The following is a 13,424-nucleotide window of genomic DNA, read 5'->3' as shown; positions in this document are numbered from 1 at the left end:
CAAACTTTAATGTTTGAAATTTCTTCCTTCTAGCCACCATTTTCTATTGGTTTAAACTTGATTCAAGTCTAGCTTGTAAATAACTGAAATATTTTAATAACGTTTATGAGTCGAAATGTTTTCTATAAAGATATATTCTCAAAAGAACAATTAAAACAGGTCCCAATTACGATATAGGCTACCACATTGTGGATTGCGCGAACACATGTTGCCAAATGGTTCCTATCCGATGGTCACAACACAACACAAGTTGCTAATATCTTGGATGCCCTTCAATTTCATACCCCCTTTGTGGCAATTAACATTGTTTGTCTACTTGCTTTCTTGCATGTCTTTGCAATCAATTTTTGTGGCCCTTTTTGTGCACATTTATATACAAGCAAATATCACACAAAATATTGAATGGACGGTGCAGATTTCATTGAAATTAAATCAAAGATGCATGTGTCAAGATGCTAAAATTGGAGCATTGTTATTTGCTTCCATAACTAAAAGCCCAATGCTTCAAGACAACCCCTAGAGGGCGGTGCTAGGTGCTATGTAGATCGGTAGAAAACGTTGGTGCCCAAAAAACAGAGGACAATAGTACTCCATTGACTAAAAATGGTAAAATTGTGTAGGTGCAATTCTTAACTAAGCTCTTTCGGGCCTGAAATAAGAAGATAATTGTGGTTCGCCATCCATTTTTTTATATTTTATTATTATTATTATTATTTTAAAAGTAGTAAAATTGGTAAAGAGGAAAAGTTGCTTGGCATTTATACCTTATCCACCACATTATCTCACAACTTTCGGTGACAAATAAAATAAAAATCCTATTGAGGCAAACTGCAAAGGTCTTTGTAGTTCATGACACAATTGTCAACGGCTTATATTCTTCTAAAAGCATTTTTGATGAGGGCTTTATATGAGGCTAAAAAAGTGATGGATATAGTGCATTTTGGAGCTACGAGGAATATTTGAGGCTTTAAAAAAGAATCTCTCCCAATGAGGAATAATATACCTTTCAGGCTCTATATGGAGGTTATATATTTATCTATGTAATAATTTGATTACACGATAAAGTTATTTTTGTCTTAACTTTTCTGAAGTTGATTTTTGGACGAGTTATCTTTAATTTTTTTTTTATTATAAATTTATCAATTTAAAAAAAACTCAAATTCTGACAAAATTATATTTCATCGCTTATGCACCGTTGGATTTCATATGTGACAAAAAAAAAATCTAGCTGTAGAGAAAACAAAAAACAAACAGTAAAAAAAAAGTCATTGAAATATGTATTTGAAATCAAACTGTGCCCTTAATTTCATGCGGGTCTTACTACTTTTTGTGACTGGATGTAGCATAATCTTGTGCTACCCAAGGTAGAAAGATGCTAGCCAATGCGGTGGATGTAGCCCAATTTTTCGGCCAATTGAGTGAAATTTCTTATTACGGTTTTAAATGTAGTAGCCTGAAGAAGAATAAAACACCCATTAGAGATGCTCTAACGCATCATATGTTGGTTAGGACATGTATTCGTCCCCGCATCTAAGTTTAAGTTGATGTTTCCATAAAGTAAAATAGTTTAGAATCTAATATTGTCTTATAAAAAACAAAATTATTCAATCTGCTGGCATATTATCCCTTCCATATGCTTTTGATCAAGTAGTCACGTATTTGGAATCGGAAATGGATTTTGAGGTCAAGAGGACCACTTGTATCATGTCCATGAAATATAGGTAGAATTTGAATTTATACTAGGGAATCATATCAAAATCTTGTTTCTTCAATTTACACTGCATCCTACGCCAAATGTCAAGAGGCCACGAATTCTTTGTAAGGTTACCTATTTTCGACTATTTATATTATTACTTTCTTAAAAAGGGGGACTAAATTGTGGTTTGTCAAGGTAGTCTACCTTTTTAGGAGCCGGAAAGATTTTCATAGGCATTTCAGCCTCCCCTTAGAGGCCATCGTGTGATTCAAAAGCGCTAGGAATCGAATCCAAGACGTGGCGTGTGAATATGGGCCAAGAATTCATCTGCAACCACTGAGGCACTCTCATTGTGGTTCTATTTATAGTATTTTAAATTATCTATATTATTTTAAGGGCTAAACAGTCAATGTGCTCCTAGAATTATCACTTAACTTTCAATTTCCCTCTAAACTTTTTGATTGGAAAATTAAGGACTTAAACTAATTTTTTTTGCCGATTTCCCCCCTACCATTAGTTTTTCATAGATTTCATCCAAATTAACGTTTACTCTTGCCATGTGCACACTACATAACTCTCCTTTGTGGACAAAAGCGTCACTTCGATAGACCTTCAGACACAAAAACTATAAAATCACACATATTTGCATAGGTTAATATTTTAGAAATATAAGATTTTCAATTATTTTAAAGAATGAAGCGACCGAACTACCTTCACATGTTGTGCATATGCTTCCATTTAAAAGAAATTTGGATGGAATGAATGAAAAATCGGCCAAAAAAAATAGTTTAAGTCCTTAATTTTCTATTTTCCCCTGAAATTTTTAATTGAAAAATTAAGTGATAGTTCAAGGGAAAATCGGTAGTTTACTCTTAGTTTAAGCGCTGGAAATCAAGAGAGCGCATAAATTATTTTCTCTTTTTGCAATAAGTTGTAAATTAGGCCCAACATAATCTATGTTTTGTAGCCCAAAGGTTTAAAGTGCTGGAAATCGAAAGAGTGCGAAAATTATTTTTTCTTTTTGCAATAAATTGTAAGGGAGGGTCTAACGTAATCTATGTTTTGCAGCCCAAAGGTGCCTTCTAGCGGCCTCAAATGGATCGGGCCTTATTTTTATTTCTAATTGTATCCATAAAAAAAAAAATAAAAATAAAACAAAACGCCGTCTGTGGGAATCGAACCCACGACCACGTGGTTAAAAGCCACGCGCTCTACCAGCTGAGCTAAGACGGCTTGACGCTAGCTATAACATATATAATATATTTAAAGTAAAAGATATTTGGATTTTATGAAACGTGTTTTTAGGAGTGCTATCCATACACTCATTTTTGCTTCTTACACACCCTTCTGTTAATTTCTGTGATTTGATCCTTTTCAATCCATTTTATCCGGTAGTCAAAAATTGAGAAGAGTGTGAAAGATAAAAAGAAGCGTGTGGATAGCACCGTCATTTATTTTATATAATTATAAATCTACGGGGTAGGATTTAGCTTATGAATTTAAGGTGAAAGTTAAAGCAATAGAGATCTCTCCAGCATAAGTGTTGTCTTCAAGGACGACTCTGCTTTGCAAGTTGGAAGTTCAGCCATTCCACTCTCTGCCCAACGCTATCACATCCTTCGCGTACATCCTACAAATAATTGGTACAATTACCAATTATAACAAAGTGTTATGTTGCATATACCATATCATCGATCGTTTCATCTATTGACGCTCAATCTTCATTTCATTTGAGAAAATCTTGAATTCCAATCTTAAAATATGCACAGGATCTCCAACAACTACATCATGCTCCAAAAGCTTTTGGGTGTCCATGATACGAAACCAAATCATATATTTGTGATCTTTGTCTCTAGGATATTCTATGTTGAATGTAAACTTTTCATTCCAAGTTGGTTTTGTTCTTGATCCTCCTGCATTGGATATATATATGGAAATCAAAAGTATACAAGCAGCGTCATCAAATATAAAAAACGTGACTAATATGTAATTCATGACATACATACATACATACATACATACATATATATATATGTGTGTGTTTGTGTGTGTGTGTGTGTGTGACATTTGCTGGGAGATAGATTTCATATGGACAGGACCATTTAAGGATAAGGACCGTAAATAATTGACCTGTTCGCATGTTTATGGTTGATGATCGCGAATTAAATTAATTGGGTTAGTAGAATGAAATATGATAGCAGGTATGGTTGTTCATATTACCCGGTTGTAGAGATGATATACGATTTGGATTACTAGTTAATGAAATCGAAAAGTGCTTTAGAGTATAAAATATCTCGGATTTATGTGGTTTTGGTTAGTTGGTTCACCAATAAATTGAATTGATGAATGTTAAAGTTAGTCGTCTAAAGAAGAAGACCAAGACTTGTATAATTGACTACAAACCCTAACGTGTGAGAGCAATTGTTGTTGGGTGATTTGTGGAGAAATAGAAGGGAAAATAAAAACACTATTTCCGCTGTCAGGAGTGGAGCCTGTTTAAACATCAAATTCCACTTTACCTCAAAAAAGAAAAGGGTTTTGGAGCAATACATGGCCATTAAGCAAATAGTAGTTCTATGTACCCCAAAAATGGTCTCTGGACACTCTTATTTACTTGAACACCCAAATTATTTTTTCTTTTTCTCTGGACACCCACAATTTTGTACAAAATGCCAAGCTTAACAATGTTTTAAACTCTGAAAACTATGTTACAAAGAATGCAGATAGTTCACTTGAGTTGTTGAAGATCATTCACTTCACTAGACCAATATTTAAGTTTGAGATCCGTTGCTAGCAATCCCTCTTGATGAGGGGTCAGTAAAAACCAAAAAATCGGCCAAGATCCCCTCTGTAAGTTCTTAAAGAGGTTTGTGATATGACGGGATTCAAATAAAAGAGCAATTCCAGTGCCGGGATTCGAACCCGGATGATAACATCAATCCAGTTTAAGTTGTGCTACAGTGGATTCTTGTGCTTGAAGTTTGAATAAAAAATTACATAAACTGTATACAGAGTTATAATATCTCCAATGCATCGGAAACTTCCGATTTACATCTTATATTTGAATATGAGACACATCTATGAGGCAACAGACCATCTATACACTAATGGAGGACGTTATCAAGGTCCCATAATTCCGAGAGGAACGAAAATCACTCAATGAGCCGAATCACACTTCTCATACACATGTTGCACTTCTGCATTTTTTTTCTTTCAGTAACCAGAAAACAACTCCACAAGTTCAGTGATTCTGTGCGTAAATAACCGGAAAATACTCGAAGGCAGTAGGCTCGAAGACATCATACACAATCACTACACACTACTTTGAACAATTCTAGGCTATGTACAAATTTTATCTATCAAGACTTCACTTCACACCTTCACTATATCTCGGGCAGCACGAAAACTCTCTCTTCAAGCAAAAAGTGGGTCTCTAGAAGGCCGGGGATAAGCAGTCACGTTGGCAGCATCGTCAACACTCCTTTTGCTGGACTTGGGACTAGTTGCATTATGCTCTTTCTGAGTACCTTCGGGGACGTCCTGAAGCTCATCCAGTATTGTTACCACTTCATTCATGTCAGGTCTGTCCTTGGGATCTACAGCAAGACATTGAAGTGCAAGGGCAGCGGCCTTTTGGGCACAACTGACTGAGTACTGGCCTTTAAGGCGAGAATCAATGACACGAAAAACTCGGCGTTGGTTTCTCAAGTATGGTTTTGCCCATTCCACCAGATTGTGTTCTCCAGTTGGCCTGTTCTTATCTACAGTTCGTTGTCCAGATAACATTTCTAGAAGAACAACTCCGAAACTGTATATGTCACTCTTGGTAGTAAGATGACCTGACGAAGAAAACAGCAATTAGATAAGCACTAACTGAACTTTGGTTCTATTAAATTATTAAACCTAAACTTTGGCAATTGCAGCTGCATTCCATCAGTGGCCAACAATTGAACGACTGGTAAATTGACAGATTAGTTTTAAGAGAAGGCCGGGAATTGGTACTTAATGGAAGAAACTACAAGAAATTTTGACATTCGGAGAGGAGCTTGGTTTCTAAAGGCCAAAGAGGTTCATACAGGTCAAGGATTTTAGACAAAAATGAAGTAGGTGTAGCACCTGTGGCTAAATACTCCGGAGCAGCATATCCCTGGGTTCCAATAACCCTAGTAGAGACGTGGCTCTTGCCACCAGTTGGCCCATCCCTGGCTAACCCGAAATCAGACAGCTTTGCATTGTAGTTCTGAAATTAAAACAAGGAGTCAGTGGGGGACCCTGAAATAGTGAAATTTGGCATATCCAACCATACTTGAATCTGATGAAAATAGGCTATCGAATTACAAACCGAATCGAGCAAAATATTAGCTGACTTGAAGTCACGGTGTATAATTTGTGTTTCAGCATTGTGGAGAAAGGCAAGTCCCTTTGCAGCACCAAGGGCGATTTTCATTCGGAGGCTCCAAGAAAGTGGCTGAAAGTGAGAACCTCCTGTTGCAACAGTATATGCTTCAGTAACAAGGTATCATATGCAACTTGCAACATGCTTTCTCTAAGAAGAAAAAGGGGGGAGGAGAAAGGTTCAAAACAAATCCCGCTATTGGGGATGTAATGAACTCACTCCTGAATAGATGGTTTTCCATGCTGCCCTTAGGCATGAACTCATAAACTAAGAGCCGGTGATCATCCTCTAAGCAATATCCAATAAGTTTCACAAGATTAGGATGATGCAGCTCTCCTAGATAGTTGATTTCTGCCTGTATATCCAAAATGTAGGATTCATCATTCTGGTATCGAGATATGATTCGAAAACAAATCCAAATTGACATTACATAATCTAACAAAAGTTGCAAGTCATAGACAAGTCACAGTTAGGTGATATGGAGAATTTCGAATGGAAAGTTTCTCGAAACTAAAGAGCAGTAAACTTTAGGTGATATGGAGAATTTCGAATGGCAAGTTTCTCGAAACTAAAGAGCAGTAAACTACTGGCATGAAGCTATAAACATGCAATGCAGATAACAAGTTATTTCAGATCACCATCAAAACTCATAAAAATGTTGAGGTAATTGCACTCACCAGCCATTCCTTGTGACCCTGGAACCCATCTTGGTTGAGTTTCTTCACGGCGATCACCATGCCAGTCCCGGCCTTGGATGCTATAAGCGAACTTTCGTCAATCCAACCTTTGAAAACGGAACCAAAACCCCCATCTCCCAGCACACTGTCAGGACGGAAGTTTCTGGTGGCGGTTTTGAGCTCACTGAAGCTGATACTCTTCAGAGTAGTGGACTGTAAGATCTCACCCTCGCTCCGAGGAGTCACGGGCATGAAAGAAGACGAGTTCCTGCCACTTGAACCACTCCCATGTTTCGAATTGAATCCTGTCAGAGATAGCAACCCAATTGAAAAACATCACCAAAAGATTCACTCCACAATGTAGTGGTGAACTCATACTATAAACTTCTATCATCCATCATCAAAACAATTCTTCCACAACAAAACCTTTAAATACCCATGATTTCTATATAAAACATATAGAATTACCTCAAAAATAAAAACCCATCTGGTCAAACAAAAAGAAAACATCCAGGAAAAATAAAGTTCAATATTTTCTGAGGAAAAATCAACAACTGACTAGTTTTTTCCTTCCAGAAAAAAAGAAAAAGAAAAAAAAAGTTACCTGTATTCAAAGAACTTTCGGCCTTGATTTTGTTGCTCCAGCAAACCCCCATCAAAACAAAAGTTTCCCAAAATCTCTGTCTCTCACCAAGGTCTTCAAATTCAACAGACAAGAACCCAACTGCAGACTGAGATTTTGTTTTCTGGGTTCAATCTGCCAGCACGATTTTTCACTCTTTCCGCAGAGGAGCATAAAGACTAAGAACCCAACTGCAAAGTCCGCAATTCAGACGAGAAAAAGATTGCAACTTTTTACTTTTCAGAGATCCTAGCTAGCAGTAGCTGATGGCAAAGACGACGATTAGTGCTTTCGGGTTGGTTTCCTTTTACTTTTTTGGGTTTTGTTTTTTTGGATGAGAAGCTAACAAAAAGCAAGGAGGAAGAAAAGAATGGAAAAGTTGCTGTGAAGGTTTCTTGCCATTGGAGCTTCTTGGTTGCCTTTTTAGACTTCCGTGAAGCACAGAGCTATACGCGGTTGACTTGCTTTTGAGTCTCTTTATCATTTTACTCCGACAAACACACTCATTGGTGCCTACAAATTGGATAATTTTCTCTGGTTTTGTTTTGGTCTCTGCTGAATTTTCCATTTCGTTTTTTTGTAAGCAGAAGGGTTTTATTGAAAGCGATATCTTAAGAGGAGAATCAGTCAAGTTTACATAATTGTACAAGGATTTTCACCGGATCTTCCTTATGGAAATCCAGATATCAATCAATCCTCTTTATTCATCGTACATTATACGATCAGTTTTCATTAGGTACTATTTCTATTCAATTTTAAATTAAAAATTAAAAATGATTTTTAACTGCACAATGTACGATGAACGGATACGATTGATTGATCATTCGGATCCCCATAAAGAGGATCCAGAGAGGATTCTATTCCTACATAATTAGACATTGGAATCAATGGTCATGAAATTTGATCCACTCTAGATCTTAATGTCAAGAATCTAACAGGATTGCTTTTGGCTTTTTTTTTATTAACACCCCACATATGATTGGTTTTGTACATACAATGAAATTCTTCAATCCAATGATTCATGAATGCGTTCTATCAACCCCACATTCTTCTTCAATCCGGTTTCATTGAGTAAAAAATTAAAAAAAAATTGTGAAGTGGAGAGTAGGTAAAAAAATGTGAGGTGTATGTGTTGACCTATCATCCCTCAACAAAGTCGAAAGTGCCCATAATAGGTAACAATTCAAAACCTATTTCATTCCATATACTTTTTACCTCACTTTCACTCTTTTAGCTAATCAATTAGCTATCATTCTATAACCTACAAAATATCCCATGTAAATTAAGTTAATTGGCTAATTAATGAGATTACTAATTAATGAGATTATTACTTAATTAATCCATTAATTGTCAATTAAACTATCCATTATGCCCAAAAAATACACTAAAGGCCGGTTACCCTCTCTCCCAAGGGAACCGGCCATTTCCTTCATTTTTCCGCCATATTTGTATTTTTTTGTGACATTATTAGTTGATCAATTAAGCCATTATTTTAATTGATTAGCTAATTATACCATAAACTCCCAAAAAACCTAGTTTTCAACACTCTTACTAAAATTCTCCAAAACTCTCAAACACTTTTCTCTCTAAATTCTAACTTTGGCATCAGAGGTTCTTCGGCCAAAGCCCCCCCATTCATTGTGGGCGCGTGAGGCTCTTGGCCTTGACCTAAAGTGTTATTTGTTTTGTAGGTGCAATTTTGTCCAAGATCAAGGAGGAAGAAATTTGCATCCACAAATTGGTGCTTTCATTGAGAGTTGAAATTCACACTCGTAGAAGACTCTCGCATAAAAAGGTTTTTTTTCTCTATTTTCTAGTCCACTTGTATTTTTCATACGTTCTTATTATTAAAATTTTTTATTTGCAAAGATTCTTTGATAAAACGAAAAAGAGAAATACAAGGGCTAGAAATTTAGAAAACTCCATGAGTGAAAATTCAAATATTCAAGAAATGGGACCGTGGCGATCCACGAGACTAAATGTGATCCTAGGGGGAGCGGCACCACCACCACAAGGTTCCACCATGGCAACCACCACGGTGGCCACCCGTGGCGAGGTCTATGACACCACTACCACGACCCGAGCCATGCCATCTAAGGCTCATGGCACCAAGGCCATGACCCAAGCCATGTTACTCCAAACCCAACGCGAGCCCAACGCATTGCCAAGTCGAGCCCTAGCCTCGCACCCACGTGTACCACACGCTGAGCAGCCCACTCCCGTGGCCCAACTTGCTCCCGTTGAGCAGCCTGCTCTCGTGGCCCAGCCTGCTTCTGTGGCCCAGCCTGCTCTAGTGGCCCAGCATGCTCCTGCGGCCCAGTCTGCTCTCGTGGAATTCCAAGCAGCCCAAATTTGTCCAAGACCAGTTCAACTGTCCGGGCTTCAAATTTCTGGACCAATGATCAAACCAGGAGCATTTTCACCACATTTTTCTGCGGATTTGACATTTCCCAACTCAAATCTTGTGCCCGAAGTCTACCACACTTCCACTGCTCAAGGAGATACATTCCTTCCAAACTCTTCCAACCCAAATGGAAAACAACACTTATCTCGACAAGTCATAGAGTTGACGAGCGCCCTCACACAGCAGACGACCTTGGTGAACCAGCTCTTGTAGCGCACCGAGATACAACGTGCCTCAGACAAGGTGTCCCAAAGTAGGACAAGGGCAGACGAAGAACCTCTCCAGCAGCGTCCTGGCAAACAGCCACTTGACCAGCCACGAACCAAGCGTTCGGGCAATGTACACTCCTGATTGGGCCCCCGAGATAGCGTATATTCCTGTCTTAGCGTGCGGAGAAGCGTGCACTCTCGACTAGGCCCACGGACGAGTATACATTCATGGTTAGGGTCACACTCCGATAGTCAACATGAGTAGCCTTCCAGGCAAAGTGTTCATTTCCGACTAAGCTCGCAAGGAGCATCCTCCACCTTACATCGGAGTAAGTAGAATGACAGACGGAGAGAAATAGTCACTCAATCCGGCTCAAGTTCAACCGGTAGCCTACGAAGAACTCGCTCGCCTGCTAGGAACGTACCACACTCACTGCATCCGCGGCATAAACGAGCCAAACACATAAAAGAGGAGCCTAGACTAGCAAGTTACGGCTAGGGGCAGCCGAGAGCTCCACTACCCCAGCAAAGATAAATCCAGGAAGAAGTAAAGATACTCTTGACTAAGCGATTGTGTGATTTCCAATGCAAAGAGGTCACTGACGAGGCATTACGACGGAACATGACCAACATAAGCAGGTCAACCTTCACGGATGAGATCGAGCAGGCAGAGCCTTCACGCGAGTTTAGCATGCCATATTTCACATCTTTCAAAGGGGACGAAAACCTGGAGAGACATTTAAAGAACTACCGAAGCGCAATGATCCTCTATCGAAACAACGACAATCTCATGCGCAAGATATTTACCACCACTCTACAAGGCGAGGCGCAAGATTGGTTATACACCCTATTGCCACAATCCATCCGGAGTTTCTACGAACTTTTTTTGGTTTTCACCAAAGAATATTCATCAAATCGCTAAATAAAAAAGAAGTCTGACCATTTGTTTAACGTCAAGAAGAACCCAAAAGAGTCGCTTCGTGACTATGTGAAAAGGTTCAAAGCAGAGAAGGCAATGATAGTCGGATGTAACGACTTGATAGCTAGAGTAGCCTTCCAAAAAAGACTTCTAGCAGACCATCCGCTATTCAAAAAATTAATCATGAAAGAAGATCTAACTCTGGCAGACTACTTCGCTCTAGCAGAGAAGCATGCACTTTGGGACGAGGTTCGCCAATGCACATTCAAGGACTTGAAGAAGTACTCGATATCACATCCCTATTATCTAAACCGGAAGCAGAGAAGGACTGATTCACATGTTTGATGGTATCTGAAGTAGCAATAAACTCTACCATTATACGAGAAGAGTTGGGGGCTTGACTACCTGTATTCCATAGTTCAAAAGCTCTCATCGATGCTATCAGAAATTCAAATCTATTTTGGTGATAGTTGTTGCAACCCGAAAGCTTAAGTCTCACCTTTAAACGCACGCAGTCATCCTCATGACGCATTATTCTGCCCAATCCAAACATGGGATGATAAAGGCGTAGACCTTGGTGGATGCAAAGTTTTTTGACGAACACAACAACTCGGCCTAAAAGACATGCCAAGGGTAGACGAACATTGGAAGGACAGACTCGGAATCAAGTTTTGTCCTCGTCGCCCCAAAATATTCTACATAGAAGCAACATGTACCGGCAGTTGAGCATTACCTCCTGCTGTGCGTCACATGGCCCTAGCCGACCCTTGCTCCATAATTTAGCTCTAGAATGGTCTGATAGGAGCATATTTAGGCGACTTACTTAGCTTGTTTTCGTGCATCTATGTTGTTAATTCATAGTTATTTTAGTCATTTATGCTTCTTTTGTGTGTTTTCAGGTTCTAAGGGCTTAGGGAGCAAGAAAGTGCATTTTGAGGCTATTTGGGGCACTTTTGGGCATGGATTGGATAGCTTAATCATGGAGCAAAGAGGATGGACGAAATTGAAGCCTTGTATACTCTTTGGGGACATCAAACAAAGGGCCTAGCCCAATCAAACAAATCCTTTGAGCCATGGAAAACCTCTAGCCTAATCAAACATATTATGCCATGCAAACCAACCTATTTTAGGCCCACTCTATGTACTTAAACCCTAGCCCTTTAAACTAGCCTTATTATCACTTACATTCACTTATCACTCACCACATATCATTCATTTATCACTTAACATATCATTCATTCATCTCCTTATCATAACCATACACTCATCTACTTATCATAACCATACATCTATCACTTATCACTTATCACAACAACAACCTAGCACATGCACTCCCATTCTTTAACCCAATTCCTTTCCAACATCTCACATGCATTTCCACCTTCCTACTTCATCATTTCATCACATTCTCCCTCTTTAATTCCACATGCATTCACTTCATCATTACACCACCATTCATTCTTTATTCCACATACACTCATCATCACACAACCTAGCTAACCCTACATGCATTATTTATTAACTCTTCATCATGCATAAACATTTTAAATCATAAAAAAAACCAACCAAAACCGTGCATTACTACCATCACTTTCCAACATTTCTCATTTCATTATTCATTCACTTTGCATTCATTCAAGTCTTCCACATGCACTTATTCTTTCATCATTGCACCACCAATTCAACACATGCATTCACATATCAACAACATCACCCTTGTGCCATGTTTCCCCCTTTGTTCCCACCCATCACATGCATTTCCACCTTGGTCATGCTTTCCCATTTCATTATTCATTCACTTTGCATTCATTCAATTCCACCCCACATGCACCCTTTATTCTTTCATCATTCACAACACAACACAACACAACACCACAAACACCTTAAACAAATAGCCATATACATCTCCACTCCTCCTATAAATACCCTTGCATTCATTCATTCACATCTCATCTCATTCACAACACAACACACCACAAACACTTCCTTAGCCTTGAGTTTCTCTCCCTTAGAATCCAAAAACCATCTTCCATTTCCACCACTCCTCATCCATTTCCATAATTTCCCAACACTTCCATCCCCCCAACCAACTATCCCTAGACCTTATGCTACAATAAAGAGGAAGATAAGAGGGCCTAAACGTTCATACAATTCAAGATTGAGTTGTTGGAATGTTTAGGCGTTTCTTTGATTTCAATGTTTAATTTCAATTCTCTTTGTTTTGTACGTATGAGGAAATAAACCCCCTTTAGCTAGGGGGTGATTCGAAATATATGTTTATGCTTGCATTATGATTTGAGTACTTCTAATTACGTTTCATAAGTTGTGAATTCAATTTGTTTAACTATTTGATTGATAACCTATTTATGTATGTTTATTGAGAGTCGACGCTTAATTTTCATGCATGAATTTGACGCTAGAATATAAGTGAGTTTCACGTAATAGTTATGAACTTATATTCACAAGTAGTGGAGGTTGCTTATAAACAATCGCGTTAAACA

At 38.5% G+C, this 13,424-nt stretch overlaps 1 protein-coding gene and 1 non-coding gene across 2 annotated transcripts; both read right to left on the bottom strand.

The window, feature by feature from the left end:
* Nucleotides 1–2,856: 2,856 nt before the first annotated feature.
* TRNAK-UUU lies at nucleotides 2,857–2,929 on the bottom strand. The gene has a single exon. It is a non-coding gene; the product is annotated as a tRNA-Lys (tRNA).
* A 1,732-nt stretch (nucleotides 2,930–4,661) lies between these two features.
* LOC103933790 (probable serine/threonine-protein kinase PBL11) lies at nucleotides 4,662–7,941 on the bottom strand. The gene is made up of 6 exons (XM_048573820.1): nucleotides 7,374–7,941; nucleotides 6,770–7,074; nucleotides 6,312–6,447; nucleotides 6,039–6,181; nucleotides 5,813–5,936; nucleotides 4,662–5,535 (listed from the first exon to the last, which is right to left on the bottom strand). The coding sequence occupies exons 1-6, from the start codon at nucleotides 7,423–7,425 to the stop codon at nucleotides 5,111–5,113; spliced, it is 1,185 nt and encodes a 394-aa protein (XP_048429777.1). The 5' UTR covers nucleotides 7,426–7,941; the 3' UTR covers nucleotides 4,662–5,110.
* Between the last annotated feature and the right edge of the window lie 5,483 nt (nucleotides 7,942–13,424).

The sequence above is a fragment of a genome, unplaced genomic scaffold (assembly GCF_019419815.1).
Source record: "Pyrus x bretschneideri cultivar Hongxiangsu unplaced genomic scaffold, Pyrus_bretschneideri_v1 Contig11, whole genome shotgun sequence".
Classification (NCBI taxonomy): Eukaryota; Viridiplantae; Streptophyta; class Magnoliopsida; order Rosales; family Rosaceae; genus Pyrus; species Pyrus x bretschneideri.
This window is presented reverse-complemented; position numbering and strand designations above follow the sequence as displayed.